Below are 26,160 nucleotides of genomic sequence, written 5' to 3'. Positions count from 1 at the left end.
AGGTTAGTTGGGGGCCCTGTCACGCGCCAGTCAGGTCGGTCATTCAGTCAGTTAGAAGGTTTACCAAAATCGATCTCAGTATTCTGTCCACTGAAAGTCACGGAAGGTTATCAGGCACCACTTGGGGCAAGGTGGGTAAGTCAATTGTGAGGATTAAAGGCAGCATGCTGGCCTACAGAGGAGAAGATAATTATAAATAGGGCAAGTCAACATATAAGAGTGGGAGAAAATACAGAATGGGAGAGCATGGAGTTCTGAGGGATGGACTGTTATCAATAGTCACCACTAACCTGGCTTCAATGGGGAGGACAATACATTACTCCCTGAACCCCAGGCATAACGTTTAGTCAAACAAAGTGAGATGTGAACAGTTAAATCAATGAGTTCAGTGGAAACATTGAGAAGATCAAGCTGGTGACATGAACAAGAAAACTAAGGCAGAAAAGAACATGAAGAGGAGTCACTTAGACTAAGAGACTGAGCCTGCAACTCAATCTGTGAAGCAAGAGAGTCATAAAGATGTACATCATGGAAACAGAAGCTTCAGTCCAACTCGCCCATGCCAACCGGATATCCGAGATAAATCTCGTCCCATTTACCAGCATTTGTCTTGTATCCCTCTAAACTTGTCCTATTCATATACCCATCCAGGTACCTTTTACATGTTGCAATTGTACTAGCCTCCACCACTTCCTCTGGGAGCTCATTCCAGACATGCACCAATCTCTGCTTGAAAAAGTTGCCCCTTCGGTCTACTTTAAATTTTTTCCCTCTCACCCTGAACCAATGCCCTCCAGTTTTGGACTCGTCCACCCCAGGGAAAAGACCTTGTCTATTTATCCTATCCATGACCCTCATAATTTTGTAAACCTCTATAAGGTCACCCCTCAGCCTCCAACACTCTAGGGAAAATAGCCCCAGTCTATTCAACCTCTCCCTATAGCTCAAACCCTCCAACCCTGGCAACATCCTTGTAAATCTTTTCTGAACCTTTAAATGTCCTGTACAGCCACAACATGACATCCCAACTCCCTATACTCAATGCACTAATCAATAATGAAAAGTATACCAAATGCCTCTTCACTATCCTATCTAATTTCAAGGAACTATGAACCTGAACTCCATGGTCTCTTTGTTCAACAACACTCTCCAGGACCTTCCCATTAAGTGCCTAAGTCCTGCCCTGATATGTCTTTCTAAAATGCAGCACCTCACAGTTATCTAAATTAAACTCCATTGGCCCATCTGATCAAGATTCTGTTGTAATCTGAGGTAAACTTCTGTCGACGACACCTCTAATTTTGGTGTCTTCTGCAAGCTCACTAATCATACCTCTTATGTTCACGTCCAAATCATTTATATAAATGATGAAAAGCTGTGGATCCAGCACCGATATTTGCAGAGACAGGCCTGCCCTCTGAAAAGCAACCCTCCATCACCACCTTCTGTCTTCTATTTTCAAGCCAGTTCTTTATCCAAATGGCTAGTTCTCTCTGTATTCCATGAGATCTAACCTTGCTTACTAGTCAACCAAGAGGAATCTTGTCAGACCCTTCACTGAAGTCCATATAGATCAGGTCATCTGCTCTGCCCTCATCAATCCGCTTTGTCACTTCTTCAAAAACATCAATCAAGTTCTTGAGACACAACCTCCTATGCACAAAACTTTGCTGACTATCCCTAATCAGTCCTTGCTTTTCCAAATACATATAAATCCTGTCCCTCAGGATTTCCTCTGACAACTTCCCCACCACAAAATGTCAGGCTCACTAGTCTAAGGACTGGTCTAAGATTCCTTGCTTTTCCTTACCACCTTCCTTAATTAGTAGCACCATATTAGCCAACCTCCAGCACCTCAATTGCTGGTGACACAAATATCTCAGCAAGAAGCCCAGCACACACTTCCCTCATTTCCCATAGAGTTCTAGGGTACACCTGATCGTGTCCTGGGGATTTATCCACCCTTACACCTTCGAGTTACCTTCAAGTCTCATCCAAATCACAAGTACACAATCAAAATGGAAGTGGGCAGAGTGTTCTCTTTCTCTCTGAGGAACAGGATTCTGCTATTGAGCAATATGAGGTCCTTCAAATGGTGAAAGTATTAATGAATTATTCAAAAGACATCAGTTATCATATAATTCAATATGCATACCTCATGCATTAACCTGCTGTGTTGACTAAAAATTCTGGTCACAAGCAATCATTCAACACTACAAAGCAACACTACTAATAGCTTCGAAGCACAAGTATTACCAGGCAAGCTGAAACAGTTTACCTCAGTTGCCAGAGTTTCAATACCTTCTAACATGATGTAGGAGCTGCTTACTTCACATCTTGGACCATAAAATATCCACACAATTACCCCACATATAATGCTACCTTTCCTGGGTACTGGGAGAGTTGTGGGGAGGAGGTGCAAGGTTCTCATTATTTCTGCTACACTTACAAACTTCTACAGTCAATGCGCCAATAGGCTCAATCAGCGCATATCAGAAACATGGCAACCATGTGCAAGGTCAATGCAGAGACATCCCACCAGCCTCTGATTGCAAGGCTTCATGTCCCAATGTTTAGAGGACAGTTTTCAAAGTTATTTGTGTGTGCTGTGATTGCTCAATTATTATATCACTGTGGAGCTGCTTGTTTCTGATATTGCCCTCATCGGCTCATTGGAACTATCCCAGTGGATTCAGGTTCCGATTGTCTCTGTGCCATTGTAAAAAAAGCAGTCACATAACTGGATGAAAATTAAGTGCAATTGGAAGCCCAGGAATAATATCAAATGCTGCCGAATGTGAATTTTCCAGCCTAGCTCTCCTCCTAATGTGGTGAACATGCAGGTGAGTCACAGTCACTGGGATTCTGTGGAATGCTGTACAGTGAGAGAAGGGCAGCAGTGCCCATACTTTGTTTCAAGGGGGCAATCAGAATGCCATGCCATGATGTCCAGCAAATTAACAATGAAGTACCTTTGTTCATTGGAATCAGCAAGTACTACAGATTTCACACCAGATTTCCATACAGCTCATATCGACTGGCTCATTCCTGTCTTGGACAGAAAGAGGACATGGCTTAATCCTTGGATTCTCTGCTCCATGCAACTAGAAGATGACTTAGGCTGTCTGATAGAGGATGTGGACCTCTGAGAGGTGAAGCATTGTGCCCCAGTCAGAACATAAGGATGTTCATCATGTCTTCTTTATAAATTTGTTTTTGCAAATTATGTAAAGTCATCTTTCACGAATTGGAAATGTTTTGATGCTGCTGAAGCCAGCAGCCCCTGGGTTACCCTAGCTGCGAGTGTTTATTAAAATTACAAACTGTTGGAAACCTTCAACACACTTGATGCGCCATCATTCAATCATAGAGTTATTTTCACATAGGGTTGGGGTTTGGAGGTAGGGTGGAGGCAGTGGGGCTGTGTCGCTCAGGCAGAGTGGGTTCAGTATGTGGGAGAACTAGCCATTTGGATACAGAACTGGCTTGAAAGTAGAAGCTTAGTTCTTACCAAGTATCCTTAAAAAGCAAGAGTGAGGTCAAGGCCTCTTGTCTCCTAATGACTTGTCCTTGATGATGATCACTCAGATCTGTACTCATTTATCCACCAATCTGAGGCTGTTGGAACTGGATCTCCATAACTGCCAGATAGAAGCAGCCAGACAGTCACATGCCAGAGGCAGCACAGTACAAATAACATCAGTAAACCCCACCAACTATTGAGTCAGTTTCCCAAGTCCTCTGAAGAAAGCTGCTTATTGCTCCTGCATCTGCTTGTGCATTTGAATTAATATCTTCATGGTTGACATGATGGGGTCCTCCCATGCCTGGGAGAGGGAGAATTGTTTGGTCCCTGACCGTCCTTGAAAAGACATGACCAATATTGTTTCTTCCTTAGCAAGTTGCAGAGTTGTGTCGGTGGTGTGGTTACCAGCACGTGCGCCGAATTCAAGCCAACAAACCCCACCACCCCCAAGGTGTCAGTATCTGAGGTAGTTGAGGGTGAAGGAGACTGCCTTGCCGGTGACTCCCCTGAGAGATCTGTGGCTTCTTCTTAAGGGTGAAGGAGGAGATGATTTCCTGAGGGTCTGGTCTCTTTATGGAGATTCACCGACGACTGCAACAGACAAGAGAGAATGAGTTATGAACTAATAAGCTGAGATTTGGGCATGTTTTGAATGCATTCACAGTTTTGGTAACAGGACAACAATGTAATATTTGATGATGAATATTCCCCGGTTGGCAGGACGCCAAGGTCTTGACATTATTACATGAGTAGTTACGTTCCTCTCCCAGTAGGGCAAACATTCTCTCTTTGGAAGTGGTAAGGAGACCAAGGTTGTATTCCCAACACTTGCCTTGGCTCTCCTCACCTGACTATGGGATGTTTTCTCCTGGAATGACACAAAAGGGAGGAATTAAGTGAGATGAGATTTAGTGGTTAGCACTGCTGCTGCTTAGCGCAAGGGACACAGGTACGATTGCACCCTCAGGCAACTGTCTGTGTTGAGTTTGCAAATTCTCCCTGTGTCAGCGTGGGTTACCTCTGAGTACTCTGATTTCCTCCCACAGTCCAAAGATGTGCAAGCTAGGTGGGTTGGCCATGTTTAATTGCCCATAGTTTCCAAGAATTTGCAGGCTAGGTGAGTTAGCCATGAGAAATGTGGGGTTACAGGGATAGGGTAGGTGGGCAGGTCTGAGTGGGATGTTCTTCGGAGGGTTGGACTCAATGGGCTGAATGGTCTGCCTCCACACCATATGCTTTCTATGATTCTATGAAAGTGGGTGGCACAGTTTTTAGTCCTGATGCAGGTAAAGGGAAATGGATGAGGTATCCAGAATAGGCAACACAGAGTACATGCAGGCATAATATTCTTAGGGTTAGGATGGGTGAGAAAGAGTGAGGGAAGATGCTGCCTGCAGTTGCAATATTGGTTGGCCATGAGCCTGACTTGAATTTGGGTGCAATAACACAGTTACCGTGAGTGTGAAATAGCAGAGAGAAGATGGTAACATTTACACTTGCAAAGTACAGAAAATCATTCAGCTGCTTCCTGTATTACTGACATTTCTACAGATTGTGGATATTGCACTGACCCAGGTGGTAACTTCAGACCAGGCTGGCAGGGTTTGTTGCTGTAGTCTCTGTTAATGGTCTTGAGGAAAGAGAGCAACCCACCTCTTCACAGAACATTGAGATTCCAATCAGGCTTCTGTCAGCCATCTTGGACAATTCTTCTGATACAGTAACTATGAAGGGCAGTTTCTGGCTTGCAGCAATTAACTTGGCCCATAGCTGGGGCAGAGCTTGGAATCTTAAAAGTCCTGACAATGGAAAGTGCTTCTGTTGCAAGTAAGCACAAGGTAGCCCATGAGCAGCACCATTGAGGTGTGGTGCATACATAACAAGGTGGGAAGCATAACAATGTATGCAATAGCTCTCTCAAATCCATGGAGAGAAACATCCTCGAAATTGACACTAAGCCAATTTTTGGTCGAAGTCAGTTCTACTTCTCCCTCCACAAAAGCTACCAGACCTGAGTTTCTCCAACATTTCCTAGATGAAATAGGTTTTATTACAACACACAAGCATAAAGATGTTCTTAACTGATTAGGTGCCATCTGAAGTGATTTATAGCTTTCATCACTTACTTGGAGCTAATGAAGATCAGAAGTATATCGCTGATGACTTCTGTCCACTGAGTCCAACCTAGTTTATTCCACAAATGCTTCATCTTGGATCCATTGGATTGACATAGCCATATCACAGGAGAAGAAGCTGCCCAACACTGTTTTCCTCCTTCAAGGAGTCTGCGTAATTTTATTAAGTCTTAGTTACGCTACGAACATCCCAAATATTTTAAGGGTCTGGGACTTTTCTCTCCAGAATGTTTTTTTCCCACAAGGAAAATAGGGTTTGTTTCTGTTGTTCTCATATATAGAGAATAGGGTTTGTTTCTGTTGTTCTCTTAGTGAGACCATTTGCAAATTTTGCAATTTTATTGACAGAAATTAAATGGATAAGTATATCGCTATGCTAAAATCAATCATATTATGTGATAACAATCCAAATAGAATCAGGTCTGATATTAGTAATAACTATTTGACAATATCTAATTACATTTAGGAATATATAAGAACAGCTAAGAATAGAATATTTTACGTTTGAAGTAAAACTTTAAAGTAAGGAGCAAGTAAGATGACGTCTCTCGGGTAGGAGAAAATATTTTTTGAAATATTATTGCAGGTTTCTAATACTTGTGAAATTTCAGTGAAAAGATTTTATTTTTATACTAATTGGATTGCTCCGACAAATGTAGATGTAACCATTTTGTATGTCTGCACCACTTTCATGTAAGGCTGTATCATTTAACATTGTTCCTTAATTATTCAGTGAAGATTCCCTTATAAGGTTGTGAAATTTTAACCTGTCAATTTGTTTGCAATTTCTACTCTTACATAGATATTCCTTTCATGTCTCTCACTTTCTTTCAAATTTAAAGTAATCCTTCATTTTGGAATTTTCAGTAAACGTGGTCCACATCCTTGTCTTTATGTGCACTGTCTCACTTTGTTTCAAATGACATTCATGTGATTAGGATCTTAGCCATAATAAGATTAATTAATTAATTTTTAATTAGTAATAATACGATTACGATCTTATTAGTTGGATGGTCTCAGTATTCCTTTTGTAATTAATACCTTATTTTCATGTCAAAGAGTGATGTTGCTATATTTCTTTTCAGGTTTTCTTTTCAATTATTAAATTGGTTTTACACTTCTTGTATTTGCGATATGTTTGTTGTCTTAGTTAATAGCATATGTGTCTGTTCTAGGTATTTTCTAATTTCAAAGTGGACCTTTTGTTTTGCTGGTTACAATGTTGTCTTCAATAGTTAGCTTCTACATAAATCGTTATATTTAAATGTTTTTAATATATATGTGTGTCCTGCTTAACTAATAATGCTTACTTCTCAATCAAACCTGTACAGCTAATTCAATATCATTGCAGTTTAGGTATGTTGAAAGACTCTAATTTTTAATAGAAGGCAAAGCAGTTTCACTAAGACCTGTACTCATTTCCATTTGCGTTATAAGAGTCTATGGGGTGCAACTTAATCCTAAAAGATTCTCATAATAAGGTGGGCTGGTAATGGGCTTATTTGCAGCAATAGTGGGCTATGCCTGGTAGCACAATGGTAATATCATTGGATTAGTAATCCAGACTCCCAGGATAATGCTCTGCAGGACATGAGTTTAAACTCCACTATGGCAGCAAGCAGAATTTGAATTAAATTAATTTTAATAAATTTAATGGCTCAGTGGTAAGCACTGCTGCCTCACACTGCCAGGGATTCGGGTTCGATTCCAGCCTCAGGCAAATGTCTGTGTGGAGTTTGCACATTCTCCCTCTGTCTACATGGGTTTCCTCCCGGTGCTCTGGTTTCCACCCACATTCCAAAGATGTGCAAGTTTGGTGGATTGGATATGTTAAGTTGTCCATGGTGTTCAGGGATGTGTAGGTTAGGTGCATTACTCAGGGATAAATGTAGAGGAACGGGTTTGGGTGGCATACACTTCGGAGGGTTGATATGGACTTGTTGGGCCGAAGGACATGTTTCCACACTGCATGGATTCTAAAATTGTAATGAATTTTGAACATAAAAGCTAGTGTCAGTAATGTTGATCAAGACAACCACCAATCTGGTTCACTAAATTCACAAAGAAATGTGATTTCAGATCTCTATTCATTCGTTTGTGGCATATGGACATTGCTAACTAGCCAATGTTTATTGTTCATCCCAAGTTGCCCTAGAGAAGGTGGTGGTGAGCTGCCTTCTTGAACTGCTTCAGTCCATGTGCTGTAGGCAGTCCCACAATGCTATTATGGAGGGAATTGCAGGATTTTGCCCCAGTGACAGTGAAGGAATGCTGATATATTTCTAAGTCAGGATGGTGTGTGACTTGGAGAGGAACTTGTTGATTTTCCCAGGTATCTGATGCCCTTGTCTTTCACAACCTTTGATGGTCATAAGTTTGGAAGGTGTTGTCTAAGGACCTTTGACAGATATCTGCAAGTTATTTTGTTGATGAGACACTCTGCTGCAACTGAGCTTCAGTGTGGGAGTGACTGAATGGTCGTGTTGAGATGTCAATCAAGTGGGTTGATTTGCCTTGGATGGCATCATGTTTCTCGAGTGCTGCTGTAGCTGCATTCATTCGGGCAAGTAGGGAATATTCCATCACACTTGCCACTTGTGTCTTGAAAATGGTGGATGCATTTTGGGAGTCAGGAGATGAGTTACTTGTTGCATCATTCCAAACCTCTGATCTGCTCTTGTAGCCACTGCATTTATGTAGTGAGTCCAGTTGAGTTTTTGCTCGATGGTAATGGGGTGTTCAATGATGGTAAGGCTGTCACTTACTAGAGATGGTCATTGCTTAGCACTCGTGTGGCGCGAATGTTCCTTCCCATTTTAAGCACAAGTCTGAATATTGTCCTGCTCTTTTTGCACTTATTATCACAGGAGTTACGAATATGCCAAACCTTGTGCAATTGTCAGTAAACATCCTTCTTCTGACTTTATGATGAAAGGAAGGCCATTTGTGAAGATGGTTGGGCCTAGAACATTACCCCAAAGAACTGGGGCTCTTGTGACACAGTGGCAGCCAGGAGGCTGGGATCAAGACCCACTGACTCCAGAGGTGTGTAATAATATCTCTGAACAAGTTGATCTGAAAAACTTCCTGTAGAGACGTCCTGGAGCTAAGATGACTGACTCCAAAATTACATCATCTTCCACTGTACCAGGCATGACTGCAAACATCTGAGAGAATACCTCCTGATTTGCATTGAGTCGATATTTGCTCAGACTCAGTGATACCACACTTGGTCAAATGTGGCCTCGATGTCAAGGACTATCACTCCTACGTCACCAGACTTACAGCCATGTGGTTGATTCTTAAAAGTGACCTCTGAAAGTCATAACAAGTCACACAGTTCAAGAGCAATCATGAACGGGCAACAATTGCTGGTTTTGCCAATGATGCCCAACAATGAATTAAGAAGAAACCTAGCCATAGCATTTGCATCCCTGTCCACTTTCAGCTTTCTTGGTCAAACAGAGAGCGCAGTTAGGTGGATGTGCCAAACTTGTCAATCTGAAGGGATACCAACAGACTATTGATGGCTGAAAAGTAGTCTGATTTCTGTGGGCAGGATACTTGTGAAAGCTTTACCACCAGTCTTCTAGCAATTACCTGGCAATCCTGCTGTGGGATTTGAGGAAGTGAAGTGTCCCTCAAAATTGTATATGGTATGCTAAAAGGATCAATGAAAGGTAAATGACTTAACACTTTCATATATCAAAGTATATACACCAACTTTCCCAGCTTCTCCTGCAAAACATTACTCCCACCAACACACTAGATGCACTACTCCTCATATATGAACAGCCAACAGACACTCACCTTAATATTTGTGCCATCCCATACCCACTCCTCACAATTACCTTCTCCAAATAATGTCCTTCCCTCACCCACACACAATCCATTTCTCATATTCACAACACTGTTTTCTGTTCCTGTAGAGAAGAGGTGACAGAATTTCTGGGAGAGTCAGAGAAGGTTATGGGCAAGGAAAGACATCCCTCCAGTGATAGTCCCTCTGATAGTCACTGACAAAATATTCTTCTTGCTCAATGCTAAGTCAATTTTGGATGTCACATACAAGGAGGGAGTTGATCCTCGGCCAATATTCCCAGTATAAGGGCCGCTTTTCTTTCAAGTTGGATCTCAGGTCCATCCCCTATGCCCTACAGAATAGCAGATGCCTGAAGACAAGGCAGCTGGTGTTACTGCTAGTGTTGTTTCTATTGTTGTTGCTGCTCCTCTCATTCTTCGAAAGAGGTCCAAGTTGGAGTTGCATGCATCACTCCCATGCCACTCTCCTTCAGTGAAGTTTGATAACAAAAAGGTACAGATCAAGGCAATGAAGTCCAAGACAGATAAATTGGCTTCTGCAAAGTTCCAAAAGCAACAAAAGGAAATTCTCAAAAGAGACACAAGCATCATTCTGTCACTCAGGCATGGTTGCAATTCTTTAGTTTCTCTGTTCAAAATCTTCCCAATCTGTTGCTCACTCACTTTCTTGACCTGGGTGAGTCAGCCCATATGCTGGCTGTTGAAACCATGATGTTGGGGTAAATCATCAATGAACCAGGAACTTAAAAGTAGAAATGTCTTACATGCAACTTCCATTTGGGTTTGCTATTCATTCGCAAACCCATCTGGGTTAAATCCAGATGTGGGTGAGTTCTTGTCAGGTTGCTCACTCAATGTCACATTCCAGGACAACCCCTCCTCTTGGCAATTAAAATTCTACTCTACCATATTGATATGAATGCTTATTTGTCATAAACAATTTCAGTTGTAGAATAACAGTGAAAGAAAATCATAAGGAATGTTTTCACTTGCATTTGATTTTACTGGGATCTAACACTGACTTGCAAGCTATTCTTTTGTTCACACATCAGAATTGCAAGAGTTAAGCAGCAGATAAGCAAAAATCCAGAAATAAATATAGAAGGTTGATCCATTGCATTTTTTGTATATCAACAGATACATATTTTGATGGATTCTATTACAACCATATTCACAAAAGTAGTCTTGGAGGGGGTTTATTTTCCAAAATGAATTCCGTGTCTTTGAGACTTTTATTTTCAGAATAATTCTAATACATATCTGTTGTGCATTCAATATTATTGGAGGAACAAGCAGTTATAAATTTAGTGACCCTTTTAAAACAATATTGATTAGTGTTTGTTTGGTTGCTTCTTTAAATCACAAAAGCCTGTTTGTCACCTGAGTAATACTTCCATCAAACTCTGTCAGGATAATATATACTTGTAGAAGCAGTTCTACCAGTGCGAAAACATTTTTAAAGCCAATGTCAGACTTGTCCTCTAAGGATACATTATATTCCTGGCTAAAGAATGAATTAGACTGAACAGAACATTTCACAGAAAGTCAGCCAACAACTCAAGAAGAACTCTTGACACTCACCCAGCGGATCATGACTGCATGTCTTATCATGATAAGTTATTTGCTTCATTGTGTTGAGTTCTGTCTGATTTTAGTGAGGCAGTTGGATAAAGCCAACACAGACAGATAAGCCATTCTACCACAGGACTGAAAGGAAGCTACACTGAAAAAGGTTTCTCATGCTGTCTAATGACATAGCAGCATTGGCAATGATCACAGAGGTATATATATCCTAGACCATTTTCCTTTCAGGACTACAGTTGGAGGTAATATGATTGTAAGTGAGCCAAAGCTTAATTAGGATCTTAGGGATTCATGTTTGCTGACTTGGATGCAATATTGAGGAAACAACTCCTTCACAGAATCTGGCTACCCGATTTCCAATAGTCTGCCTGCTTTCCCCATTTTATTCCTAATTCTTTCTTTGTTGCTCCAAAAGACATTATGCTACCTATCTAGTGCAGGGTTAACCAAATCTGCAACTGCTGTTTCTTGATGTATAACAATTCTGCCTCACTGAAAAGAAATTACACAAGCCATTACACAGCTGGGGGACTGGGGGCCAGTGGGATGGGAAGGAAAAAGTGGTTTCTGGTCAGGATCTCCATCGATCCACCGTCACCCAGCTTTTCCTGTACAAGGCTGCAAGTGAACAGGGGACCCCTTGAACCAATGAGTAATAATTAACAGCCTGTTGAGATTGTTCCTTCTCCCCTGAATCCTCAACTCTCCAGGCACTAAAAATGTTCTCCCTGTTATGTTTTGCCCACTTGGAGCTGTCTAGCCTTCTCATACTTAGAGTTCTTTTACAAGAGTAGAACATGTTTCCCCTTTTGTTAACAACTCTCCAAGGTTGCTGAGGAGAGTGCTCAGGCAAGATGAAAATGTCCTAAGAGAAACTGACAAGCTTTTAGAAGGCTTTGCCAACTCACACTGAACAGCAACAGTCCTGGTCACTGGGGGACTGCTGTTCAAAGCAATTCTTCTCTCAAGAATGCTTTCCGTCCTTCAATGGTGCTTGGAAGGTACTTCATCTCTCTAGAACTTCACTCATCCTCAGCTACCCAGCCTTCACTAAAGCATGGGAGCAGCTTGTGCAGCTTAAGCTCCTACCTGTGCTAAATCTCAAAGTAGAGATGACTGCCCCAACTGCCCCAGCAACAGGAGGACCAGCTACCTTTACCTCATGCACACACCCCTACATGGGTCAGATGGGATACACATTGGGAGAAAATAATATGTTCCGAGGCATGGCGATCCCAAAGTATGCAAAGGAGATGCTTTTGTGCTGTTGACATCCTTTCATCTGTGTAAGGTGATGGACATGCAGCAAATCTTTGGGATGATGTAGTTTCACATGGTGCACATCTGCTGATGGCCAAAGAGATCAATTCATCAGAAGCACATTCTGATACAAGCGCCAACATGAAGCAATGAACAAGTGTTATTGTAAGTTGTTGTTTTCACCGTTGACCTCTTTTACCAAGTCAATGTTGCCAATGATTGGTATGTGCCATGATGACAGTTCACAGTTGATGCCATGTTTTTGTCTCTCAGCTTCTAGTATTGTTGCAAAATCAACGCTAACAGCTTCAAGGCTTGCTTGCAAGTTTGAAGCAGATCTTTGAGCATCATACTGGATATGAATGCTGGCGATGAACTAGTTCATAAAAAGCACAGTTTACTGAAAAAATTTTGACTTTGTGAATTTCTTGGTTGAAGAGGGGAAAACGTTTTCAAAAGTGAACAACTGCTTTCATTTCAATAATCAAGTGGGTAAAAGCTTGCTGATTTCTGACTGCCTCCCCTTCTGTTGGCAGAAAGGAAAGGAAGGAAGATACTTTTCCGTTAGAAGAGGGGTTAACAACCAGGGGGCAGAGATTTAAGGTGAGAGGTAAAAGGTTAAGAGGACAATCTAGAATCCACTGTATAAAAGAGTAGTTGAGTTTGAAATTCTTATAATTTTTAAACAGTACTTAGATATTCATTTGCACTGCCATCGTCTCATAGCTAAGCACTAGGAGCTCGAAAATGGAATTAGTGTTGATGGAATCTTTGTTGACCAGCACAAACATGATGGACTAAATGACATCTTTCTGTGCTGTAAAAGTCTATGAGTCTTTTCCTTACGTCAATATGCTTATCCCACCTTGATTCACTTACCTCTCTGTCTTGTAACCCTATTTGGCCTGAAGAAATGCCCTGATCTTGAATTCATAAAATCAATGGTCAAAACACTATTAACTCGTATATACATATATAAGTTATCAATGTAAGAAGTTGTACCGACTCTAAAATGTTTGCAATAATGTTATCATTTAAAAGTATATGTTGAACATTGTTATAGTTTCAGAGATAGACAAATTGTCTGAAGAATTAGTTCAATTAAATATCAGTATTAAAATTCACGTAAATTGAATCTTTTAGTTCAAATTCAGCATTTCACACACTTTGTGAAGCTTAACATTTTCATTTAATGATAATACTCTTAGACTTTGCAAGCTAGAAAATAGGTTACCATTAGGTTCTGGAGAAGCAGTCTGTTGAATTAAGAGCTCTGTAGAGCTGAACATTTTAATTGTTAGGTGTCCCAGTTCTTTAGGTGGGGCCTGTTTCAGTTATTTCCACAATAGGTTTGTTTCCAATTTTGCTCCCACCCTTAGTACAAGCCTGGACAGTGAAATTGTACCTTTATAAGGTATCAAATCATTCAAAGTCACAAATATCTGGAAGCCATTATAATGCACCTGACGCACAGGATGCCTGGAGTGGTAGATTCAATATGTATATCTTAATAGATCCTGAAGTATTTCATGAGGTTGTTCAGTTTAACCAAATTGATATTGATCCAAACAAAACCAACAATACTCTATTGAAGTAATCCAGTAAGATGACCAGCAATATCTAACAACACTGCTCCTTGTGCTACCATGAACATTACTTGCCACAATTTAATAACAGTGGCTTGTGTAAGATGCCAAACCAGTATCACTGAAGCTTTTGAGACTTTTAAAAAAGAAAAGTTATGTACTTGTTTATATAAATCAGTTGCAATAAAAATATTTCAACTGGTTTTGCAACTGTTGCAAGTTGTATTTACATTCGAAACGTTTCCTTTCTAACGTTTAATATTAAGAAAATAAACTAAATTGTTGCAATCCTACACATGATGGTGAAAGTGAGGACTGCAGCTACTGGAGATCAGAGTCAAGAGTGTGGTGTTGGAAAAGCACAGTAGGTCAGACAGCATCCGAGGAACAGGAGAATCGATGCTTTGGGAAAAAGCCCAGGGCTCTTGCCCGAAACATCGATTCTCTTGTTCCTCGGATGCTGCCTGACCTGCTCTGCTTTTCCAGCGCCACACTCTCGATCCTACACATGATGTCCAGCTTTATGACTAACACAAGAATGAGAACTATCAAGCTAATGTCAGAAGTTCATGCATGCCCACTTCAGCTGCCTGACTCCTGAAGTAGTATTATTTACATTAATTTTGAAACAAATAAAATTTACATAAAGAAATAGCAAAACAGCTACCTTCTGGTCCACTGTGAGAAGCATTCACTTCTACTTAGACTTGTAATCTAACTGTAAAATGCAGTGTGGAAATTGCCATTGGTGATGTTACGGCTTAATGTATGGGTAATAAAGTTCATTTTACATTGTTTTAACCTAAGTGTCAAGGAGTTGTTCAGATCACTTAACTAAAAAATTTTGACAATGATCTGACCGTCCTCTTAACCATATATTGGTAATTTGAAATTAAGGAGTAAAAAAAGAGATAAAGGAAATCTCTTCTAAAGTTTTATAAATTCCTTCAAATTACGTAAGAAAATTAATTAATGAAAATTACATCAAATTTTAACATTTTCTGTACTTCACATGCTTCTAGTGTTTCAGGAAAAAAACATAGCAGATGGATATGTATCCTGAACTGAATGAATTTGTACTCCATCTCTGCACAATGTATATGTGAGCTTATTAGAGTTTGGTGCATCAGGTAGACTCCATGATATATTAACTGCAGTCAAATTCTAAACACACTGTTGATATAGGTTGCTGATTTGGAACTATAATTAATAAAAATAAAGCTTTTAACATATTTTAAAATGTAATAACTTACATTAACATAACATATTTTATAACTCCAGGATATTCTAAAGCACTTACAGCCTATTAAGTATTGTTGAAGTGTAGTTACAGTTGTAATATAGGGAACATGGCAGCTAATTTGCAACTTTCCTACAAATGGCAATGGGAAAATTTGCCAAATCATCTGTTTTAAATGTAGGTTGAGGGATAAAAGTTAGTCAGGGCACATAGAAAATTCTTCCTCCTGATCTTTGAATTGTACTTTTTTTCTCCCTGTGTTTTCAATGGATTAAATAGATAAAGCCTCAGTTTAAGGTTTGCAATGAAAACTAGCACCTCCAACAGTGCATCATCCTGCCTCAGTATTGCTGAGAAATGGCTTATATGCTCATATCTCGAGAGTAGAAATTGAACTGTGAGTTTACTGACTGACTGGCAAGAATATTACCATTGTGCCATGGCAAGTACCATTCGGAAAAGGAGGAAGAAATTAATGAACGAGAAAAACCGAGAACAGGATTCTACAGCATTTGCTTAACGTTTTATCTCATTAATCATGAAACATAACTAGAAGTCAATACTCATAAAGGCAACATTTTACGATAGATTTTACTGGATCAATTTGGATGAGCTACCATTCTTCATATATTTATTGGATTCCTCCAAAGCCTCAAGTGGATTTTGAAATGTGGAATCTAAAGTTCCATAAACAAATCATAAGACAAATGACAAAGCACTTGGAATTGCAACAGCAGATAGAACTCTTAAAAATTGGCATCCAGAAATAAAATGTAGCAGTTTGGTCATTTGTTCAGTGTTGGAAAACTCCAGAGGTTGCCTCTCGATGGCAAATTGGAGGGCAGCAGAAAGAATGCTTGACATAAGTGTAGTCACATGGAAGATGTCATAGAGTGGAGTTGCAGATGACATAAAGTGCATATGTGTGAGAATGGCACATGATAGGCATGTGTGGCACACCATGACAGCAGATCTCTGACAGAAATGGTTACAAGTAGCAGCAGCAGCAAGTAGAATTTTTTTTTGAGAGTGTGCCCTTAGCAAAGTTATTGGCCTAACTTTGTTGAAAAATGATACACAGAATATTATTATGAAATCAAACAACTTTTCATGAGTATGAGCCTATTAACTGTAAATCACTACAAGTTTCTTTCCAATTAGGCCATCTGCCTTGTGAAAACAGCATATCCTAAATCCTTTCATGAGCTTTATAAAGTTGCTGCATGTCCATATTAATTGCTGCTTAAGCTTTCTATAGAAAATTAAATCCCATAAATAATAGCATAAGTTGTTGGTACTTGTTCATATCTGTTAAAAAGTGAACACTTGAAAATATAGAGTTTTATTTTGTTCAGGTAGTGAATTGTCGTTGAATTTTAAATTTGAATGTGTTTCTCATGTTTCCTTCCTATCTTAATTCAATCTTTCTCTCCATTTCCTTATTATTCTTTAAAGACCTGATGTGACATTGAATTCACTTTTTCTCAGCCCTTAACTCTCATTGTTTGGAGGCGATACATTGTTGGCTCTTTTGTTGAAATGGTCCCCGGTGCCCTGTTGCCCTTGAATGCCAATATCTACTTGCACTTTCAGAAATATTTTTATCTTGAAAGATGCAGAGAAATGTTTAATTAACTGAGCACACCATGAAATGCCCAGCTCCTGCACAATCCAAACCATTAATATGTTGCCCTTATTGGCGAGGACATTTTATGACCAATTGCTGAAATGCTTTTAAATTTTGGCATTCACCCAACAATAACTTGCATTTATACTGCACTGCTAACATAGAAAAACATGCCAAGCTGTATAGATTCAGGCAAGGATCGCAAACTCATTTAGCCTGCTGTGCTATCATTCAGAAGCGCAATCTATCTGTTCTTGTTACATTTCATACATGCAAGATAAGATGTAACATACATAAGTGATTTCTAAAATAAGACGTTTTCAAAAACAACTGACTACACTGTCTGACATTAGAATGGCACACTCAAGTAGAGAAAAATATATTGAATTGTCCTCAGCCACATGTATTGGCACGGCAAACGTTTACAACGGGACTGTCAAAAAATACTCAGCTGTAATACTCCAGCATCAAATTGTAAACACTTGTCATAAATTTACTTGCAGAAAAAATAATGACTTATTTCTACTGCAGCCAAATGTGCTGTTCACATCCAAGTGGCTCATATTGCACACATCACATTTTAAACCAGTTACAAACTGCTTACAGAAACATGCTCCATTTGTTTGGTGGCAAGTGCTATTAACACTGCCTGCAGGGTTACAATTGCATAGTTGGCAGCTGTAAATACACAGAACAACAACATAGTAATTTTCATAGTGGAACATTAACAATCATAAATTGTCCTCATCGCTCCACTGTAAAATTAGCTTGGGTTTGACAACCGAATGGTACTTTAAAAGTATCAAATAAAAGTTCTCACTTTGTTCATCAATTTGTTTGAAATCTATTGTTTTTGGAGACAATGACCTAACATTTATTTTCATCAATTTTAGTGTACATGAGGATTGTAGGATGAACACATGCAAAGTTTTATCCCCAAACCTCTGCATAGCAAAGGAAAGAATAGCAAAGTAGAAAGGAGAGGAACAGACCAATTTAAATACCTAACCATTCTGATTTAAAAATACTACAAACCTACAATAAAATAGTGCTCATGTATCATCCAACTTTATGTTAAAGCTGAAGTTATTTTGGTCACATCCTATGGTGTATGGCAAAATGAGACATTGATATTGTAGTGAAATAATTACAAACCGTGGTGTGAACATATAAGAGGAATGCATACAAAGGCAGCATGAAGTTCAGGTTGAATGTTGAAAATTAAAGGCTAATGCTGGTTTGCATCCCATTTTGTGCTTCTCAATAACATTTGGATATATCTAGACTCACTAGCCTCACTGACTACCAATAAGATGCTGAATATAATTCAACATAAACAGCTCTGTGAGTTGCTGAGGCAAACAGAAGTAATTCTGGATTGTGCACAATAAGTAATCTCAGGTTCAGTGGAAAACATTCAAAATGCATGTTCAACTGTTTAGAAAATATAACAAAAATGCAAATTTCTGTTGAAGTAAACTCCTAAGTATTACAGTTTTAAAGAAATGAATTTCAGAAGTCCTTTGAGTCATTTGTTTTTAACTTATTTATTCTGCTGAAACATTTCTGATGGTGTGAGCAGTAACCACATACTGTTTTGACGTTACATTTAGAATGCAACGTGGAGTTCCCCATGGGATTTCCATCCTACTGGGCTGGATTTTACTTCTCCCCAGTAGCACATTGACAAGTGGAGGGCGGGGACAGTGGTGTAAAATATCATGATATGTGCTGTAACTTACTAGTCATCCCCGAGTTAAATTTTATCTGGAACAGGGGAGCCTTCAGAGGGACCACTGGCCTAGGGACCATCTCACCGCTGATGGGAAAGGACCACACCAAGTATCCAGCCGAGTAACTTTGTATTAGGCAATGGTGGGTTACCTCCCCATTGGTGGATTCCTCACAATGAATTCCCCCTCCTCCCTCCTCAAGTCCATCCTCACTTAATTATTTTATTAAAGGGGAACTGAAACACTATTTAAACAGACGAAGGGGGGCAGGCAGCCAGGAATTCACCTGTTACTGATTTTTTTTTTAAATTTCCAAGTAACTGTTGTGCTTAGATTGACTATTCTTTTACATTTGTAGCATGAATGTCAACATGATTGAGTACTCACATGGATGCAATAGTTGGTTCTTTGGTTTTTGAATGGAAGAAGGGATGATAATATGGAGGGCTGTGAAAGTTGAGCTCAACACCCACATACAAGGACAAAAACAAAGTACTGCAGATGCTGAATATCTAAAACAAATACAGTCATCACTGAAGAAACTTAGCAGGTCTATTAGCATCTAGCAGAGGGCCATCAGTCTTTAGAATTCTCTTCCCCAATTGGTGGTGGAAGCAGAGTCTTTGAATACTTTTAAGATCAGGTAGTTAGATCTTTGATAAGCAAGGAGGTGAAAGACTACTTGTAGATTAATCAGATCAGCCATTGTCTTATTGAATGGAGGAGCAGGCTTGATTGGCTGAATGACCACTCCTAATTTATGTGTTTGTATGTCTGTAGGCTCACAGAAGATGTTCTCTCTTGCTGTCCCTTGTATTTCATAATGTGTAATAAAGCTTGTTAATTTTCATCCTCAGGAGTGCAAATATCAACTTACTATACCATCAAAATATATTAGAGCTTGTTCATATTTTTCTTTTCCTAAATGATGCAATTTGAAACTATAATGAAACCTGCAGTCAAATAATCATAGATTATATATGCTAATTTTCTGTAACATTGCTGACTGATCACTAAATTATTGGCATTGTGGAACACCAGAAAAATGTGAATAATTTTTCTGTGGTTAAAAGGTACCTTTGAAACATTGTTTTTATAATTATTTTTCAAGATAAATGATCTGTAATATTAAAACAAAGAAATCTGATTACATTTACTCAGTAGGTGAAGAAAAACATCCAGAGCAATCAGTTTAAAAAGTTCATTTTTTATTCCTACGGGATTGATTCACTTTGCAAATGGATGTTATAAACAGTGATCTGTCAAAACTTGAATATATTAGTTATTTGTAAAGTTCTCCACCATTTCATCTATGCAATCAGTTTTTAACCAAACTGCTTCTTAGAAGCAAGAGGTCTAACCAGGCAATGCGTTTTAATTCACAGTATGACACTGAGTATTATACATACTGACCAGGAGAATACAAAGTATGAAAGTACCAATTTGTGTTCCCACATTAAAAAGAAGCAATACCCAGTGGTCTATTCGATAGTTTACTGGCTGAGGCAATGTACTGTGAACGATTACACCATATTGCTTTGGCTGAAGTTAATTCCAAAATTAAAAAAAATCTTGTTTCAACAACAAAAAAAGAAACAAATGGATAGGAGGGCTCTTCAAATTTACAAACCTCAGACTAATCCAGTTTTAGGGCACTTAAAAATACTTTCATATACAATTTGACAAAATATGTTGCAGCACGTAGGTCCAGTTACACAAGATTTTGAGCAGTCTAACCAGTGACCCTTAAAGAATCATTCTGATTTCCTGCCTTTCAACAGGTCTGATCTGCCAACTCACTGGTTGCAGAAGCAAGGTGATTTTGGCCTACTGATGTTGGAAACCTGAAGGGCCATATTTCTGCACATTTTGAGCTAAATTTAATAATCAGCCTCATTTTGTTTTCATTGCAAACCACAAAATCACACTTTGAAAATATAACTCAAAATAAACAGCAACGTGCCTTCCATTTTCAGGGTTAAAAGCAAATTATTGGTCCTTGCTCTGGTCACAGTGTATCCCACTCACTGAAGGGTCTCGATTGTCCTGTAACAAATCTGATGCCTTGATCCTATTAGATGGTACTCACATGGCAAACAATCAGTGAAATTACCTGAAGGATGTACAAAACCTAAAAATGCATTACATAAATAGTTATATTTGGATTTGGAAAGTGATACACATTTATAGGAGGCAGGACAGACAGTTCGCTGAGAAGTTATTAAAAAATGACATTAAAGTTATGTGTACACATCGTTGACCTAATTGAATCTATCTGGTAAAATAAACTTTTATCTTAACTAACATTCACACAGTGGACTTCTGCATGAACGTACTGCACCACAAGCAGCCAGGCTGAGGATCACATACACAATGCCATGTATGTGCTACTTCTGATCACTAGTGTAGGATACAAGGTTCAGCCAGGCATTTCTGCATGGATGGGTAGGAAAAATCAATGGATATCAACTATTTCTACATATTCACAAGTTACATAACAACATTGAGAGAAGCTTGATAACTCCACAACCACCTGATGAAGGAACAGCATTCCAAAAGTTAGTGCTTCCAAATATGTTGGACTATAACGGGTGTTGTGTGATTTTTAGCTTTGTACACCCTAGTCCAATACCGGACTCTCCAAATCAAAGGAACATAGGATAAACAGATGGCCATTCTGATAGTAAAGTCTGCTCTGCCATTTAATACTCTTATAGTGATCAAACACTTCAATGCCTTTATACCATTGATAATCAAAATTTACTAGTTTCTACTTTAAATATATTTAGCTTCCACAGCCCTATGGAGTAGAGAATTACAAAGATTCATTACCTTTTGAGTAAAAACATGATTCCTTCTCTCTGTCTTAAACAACATCGCCCTTATATTTAAAATGTGTCTCCAGATTCAAGACTCCCAACCAGGGAAATATCTTGCCTGCATCCATCCTGTGCATCTCTTTCAGTATTTTATAGATTTCAATGAGATTGTCTCTCATTCTTTGAAACTCTAGCGAATACAGGCCGAGCTTGGCTAATCTCTTTTCATAGGACAGTTCTGCCATTCCAGCAGCAAGTCTGGTGATGTTTTGTAGCACTCTCTCTATGGCATTAATATCTTTCCTGAAAGAGGGAGACCAAAACTGCAGGCAGTACTCCAATTAGTACAATCAATTCCCTTTTATCAATTAGTTAGTAATATCCTCAAAAACCCAAACCAGTTTGTCAAACATGATTTTCCAATCACAAGTCCTGCCTATGTCCAACCAGATTATTTTTTTCCAAGTGTCCATTTGACATATTGTTTCTGATGGCTTTTAGCATTTTCTTTCTCCTGATGTCAGAATGATGCTTCTATAGTTCCCTGTGTTTTTACCTTTTACTCCTTTCTAAACAGTAAGGTGACATTTGCAAGCTTCTAATCTACAGGAATCATTTAGGATCTATGGAATTTTGGAAAGTGATCGCCACTGCATCAATTGTCTGTGTAGTGCTTCCTTCAACACTCTAGGATGGTGAGTGTCAGGTCTCAGGGACCAATCAACTTGCAGCTACATTAATTTCTCTACTGCAACCTTCTTACTAATATTTATTTCACTGCTCTCCTCATTCTCTCTATATAGTGGGATTAAAAAGAAATTTAAAAAACCACTTGGCATTTATAGATTCACCATCACCTCAGGTAACATTCATTGGAAAATGATTATTACATTTGTTAATCATTCCTTCTGTGATGTTAAAAGTTTTTTAAAAGGTTATTAGTTTTGTTGTGCTAATATAACTTAGTTCAATTTGTTTAAACTTGTGACTCTTTTGTAATTATATCTTTGTTTCTATAAATATATACAATAAAGTTTCTATATATTGGAAGATGTAAGCTTTCCATGGACAAAAATGCAACAAAAAATTCTTTTGTGAATTAAAAAGCAAACACCATAAATCATTGAGGGAAAAAATGTGCTTTAACAGAAAATGGAAAATGCTTGCTATTTTCTTCAATGAAAATCAATAATTGAGTCACATTTATGAAATCGCACGTTTCTAAACCACATGTTTCCACGGTTTCCTTATCATTAATTATGATGTAAAACAGAAAAAAAATCCTGCTTTGTGTACAAAAAACCCCACTGTCACTGTAAGCCATAGTCATTGCTCATTATCCAATCTCTCATTGTAAAACCTGAACTCATGCTTAATGAATATGATAGAATGCGATCTAATTCATCAACACTGCAAATACATATGCATTTGTTTGACTAAATTTTCAGTATTTGTCTTTGGATTTTAAAAAATGTAACAAAGAGTGAATGCAGAAGCAATTCAATGACATGGAAATTGATGGATGTCCTTACATATTACAATTGTTTCCAAGTTAACTGCCAAGGTCTTTTTTTCCCCCCCAGGGTAAGGGAATCCAAAACTAAATTGCGTAGGTTTAAGGTGGGAAGGGAAAGACAGAAAAAGTACCCAAGGAGCAACTCTTTCATGCAGAGGATAGTGCATGTATGGAATGAGCTGCCAGAGGAAGTGATGGAGGTTGGTACAATTACAACATATGAAAGACATCTGGATGGAAGCATGATGGCTTAGCAGTTAGCACTGCGGCCTCATAGCACCAGACACCTGTGTTCAATTCTACCCTTGGAAACCTGTCTGTGTGGAGTTTGCACATTCTTCTCGTGTCTGCATGGGTTTACTCCGGGTGTTCTGATTCCCTCTCACAGTCTAAAAATGTGCAGGTTAGGTGGATTGGCCATGCGAAATTGCCTTAGTGTTCAGGAAAGCATATGTTAAAAGGATTAGCCATCTGATAAGCAGAGTTAAAGTGATAGAGTAGGGGAGTGGGTTTGCAAAGAATCGGTGTGGACTTGATGGGCTGAATAGCCTGTTTCCACACTGTAGGAATTCTATGGTTTTTGTGAATGGGAAGGGTTTAAAGGGGTATGGGCTAAATGCTGGCAAGTGGTACTAGATTAATTTACAATATCTGATTGACATGGATGAATTGGACTGAAGGGCCTGTGTCCATGCTGCACAACTCTATGTCTCTAACTGGTTAGAGTGTTTAAATAAAATATTTTAGTAAGTGAGAGTCAGAGTTAAACATCAGAAAGTAGCCAGAGTAATATCACGGGAAAATAATTAAAAAATTATATTGACTGAATAAGCCATAAAATAAAACACAAAATTTTATTCGGAGTCAAGTTGTCATTTATTTTATCAGCAGGAAAGGAACTAAATTAAATCTCAAGTAATTTAACAGTGATAAATACAAACCAATTATTCCTTGGGAATTAGATATTGTCTAGATGAAATTTTAAGGAATAGACTATTAACTACATATTCTGTCAGATCAATGAAATGATCATTTTGTGAAGAACTACTATATTAGTCATTATTGCTGCAATTTATACTGGTGATCTATTATTTAACTCTTATCTATATAAATTACATTTTAAATTCAATCATATACAGCAGAAAATTGTTTTACATTTTGCCATGATATCAGACTGCAAATAGTATAAAGTTGATTCCTGCTACTGGACCATTACTAATGATTAAATGCATTTTTTTTCAGGAAATGACTGCAGTTAGAGTGGAATACCATTAATCTGGATATCACCAGTTTATGCAAATCAGTAATGCAACCAAGAGCAGTAAATTTGAAATTTGAATTTCCTATTGTGGTATTGATTCTGTGGTGTCATGGTTATATTACTGAACTAATAAACAAAACGTTGAACTAATTGGCTAAAGAATACGGTCAGACTTTAACGCTATCAAGACTAACCTATTTATGTAGAGTAAAAATCTTGCAATGGTAGTTTGGGAATTTAAATGGGAAAAAACATCTAGAAATAAAATTTGGTTACAGTAAATGTGACTGTGAAGCTAGCTAACATTATGTTAAAAATCCAACTGAGGGTGAAAAGCCTGTCTTTACCCAGGCTGATTGATAATGTGACTCGGATTTTTCTCCAACATTTCCTTTTTAACTGATCTGTGCAGGTCGAGTAAGCTACTAATTATGTCAGTCTATAATATAGCTGTTCAAAAATCTCCTCTGTGATGGTCAATAAATAAAAGCCTTATCATCAACACCAAATCCCAAAAATGAAAGTCAACTTGTTTACTCTGCAGACCTTGCCAAATATGTTAGTCTTGATAATCTACAAAATATCTTTGGAACTTGAAACTAACAGTAGCTCTGGGCCTACAGAGGTACATTTAGTTGCAGCCAAATTACAATGCGAGCTGAGTGATTCGATAATTGATGGAACTGCACATAATATCACTGTGTTCAAGATTAATCTTAAAATTTTAAATCAATAAAAGGCACATGAATGAAGTCAGGAAACAATGGGGAAAATTTTGATTGTTGCCACCTGAATCATAATCTAACAATGTTGCTCACAACATCTTTTCCATTACACTGTGAGTTGGCCCTTGCTAATTAACACAAGTGTACAACTGCAAACCATATTTCAAAGGATGTACACTGAAAAAGTGGAATACGCACAACTAAATTTTAAAGGTTATACTGCTCACATACCATTTGGTTTTGAATGTAAAATCTTTTAAGATAGTTATGTATGAAACTGTCCCCTTTAATTGGAGACAAAATTGGGTAGTGCAGAGAACCATCTGTCCACGTGCAAGTTTTTTCTGAATCTATGTCCATGTGACCTGGTTGGCATAGATAGAGGTCCAGTTTGGATCAAATTGAAAGTAAGATAGCAACCTTAACACACCTGGGTACAAAAGGAAATGGCAGCTGATCTTGCAGCTTGTGGACTCACTGAATTTCAGGGGCATTCACACCAAGATGTTTGGAGAAGATGTGCAAGTACGTAATTAATGGCAGACCAAAAAAATCCAACTACCAAGTAGAGTGCAGGTGCAATGGACTTTGTTTGAAAGGACACTCAAAGCTTTAGAATAGAATAGAATATCCTTTATTGTCACATGTACTCCACTGTAGAAGTACAGTGAGAAGCTTTAACAATGTCTGCCTCTTATGGCGCCATCTTGGGTACAAGGACCTACGTACAAGTCTTTGATACGAGGGGGAGGGAATAAAAAGTAGTTGCATTACTTTACAGAGTTTAAAAAATAAGTCAGAAATAAATTATTGCTAAAGGTTCAACATTACAGGCAGGTATAAAATTTCAAATAAACATTACATTGAAACAACTCAGTGCAGGGCCTCCGCCCATGCCAGACCCCAATCCAATAGCCATCTTTGCTCTGCTCCAAGCTCAAGTTTGCTCCTATTGGCACTCAAGCTAAGATCCAGGACTGCCTCCCCAGCACCAGTCTCCACTCGGGACCCACTACCCCATGCCCTGCTCTGGGGCTCACAACCAAGCTGCCGTACTACATGCTCCCTGCTTACCCTGATGAAGCAGAAAAAAAGCCCACAGAATTGTTGCATTTGGCCTATTGTGCCTGCACTGGCTCTTCAGACGAGCATCAATATCTAATCGCATTGTTGTGTATTTTCCCCCACCCTTGCCCATTATTTCTATCCAAGTAATATTCTTCTGCTCTCATAAATGACTATTGAAACTGCTTTTCCCACACTTCCAGGTAGTGCATTTCATCCCTTATTACTCGCTCTGTGAAAAAGTTTTTTTTTACTCATATC

General features: G+C 38.7%; 1 protein-coding gene across 1 annotated transcript in view; it reads right to left on the bottom strand.

Annotated features, from left to right (window-relative positions):
* Positions 1 to 26,160, bottom strand: part of ush2a (Usher syndrome 2A (autosomal recessive, mild)) — a 985,309-nt gene that overhangs the window by 779,272 nt on the left and 179,877 nt on the right. The window contains 5 exon segments of the mRNA XM_060830996.1: positions 12,511 to 12,703; positions 13,953 to 14,049; positions 14,953 to 15,077; positions 17,278 to 17,458; positions 20,542 to 20,644. Of these exon segments, the coding sequence (XP_060686979.1) occupies positions 12,511 to 12,703; positions 13,953 to 14,049; positions 14,953 to 15,077; positions 17,278 to 17,458; positions 20,542 to 20,644 (699 nt within the window).

Source organism: Hemiscyllium ocellatum, chromosome 10, assembly GCF_020745735.1.
Source record: "Hemiscyllium ocellatum isolate sHemOce1 chromosome 10, sHemOce1.pat.X.cur, whole genome shotgun sequence".
Taxonomy (NCBI): Eukaryota; Metazoa; Chordata; class Chondrichthyes; order Orectolobiformes; family Hemiscylliidae; genus Hemiscyllium; species Hemiscyllium ocellatum.
This window is presented reverse-complemented; position numbering and strand designations above follow the sequence as displayed.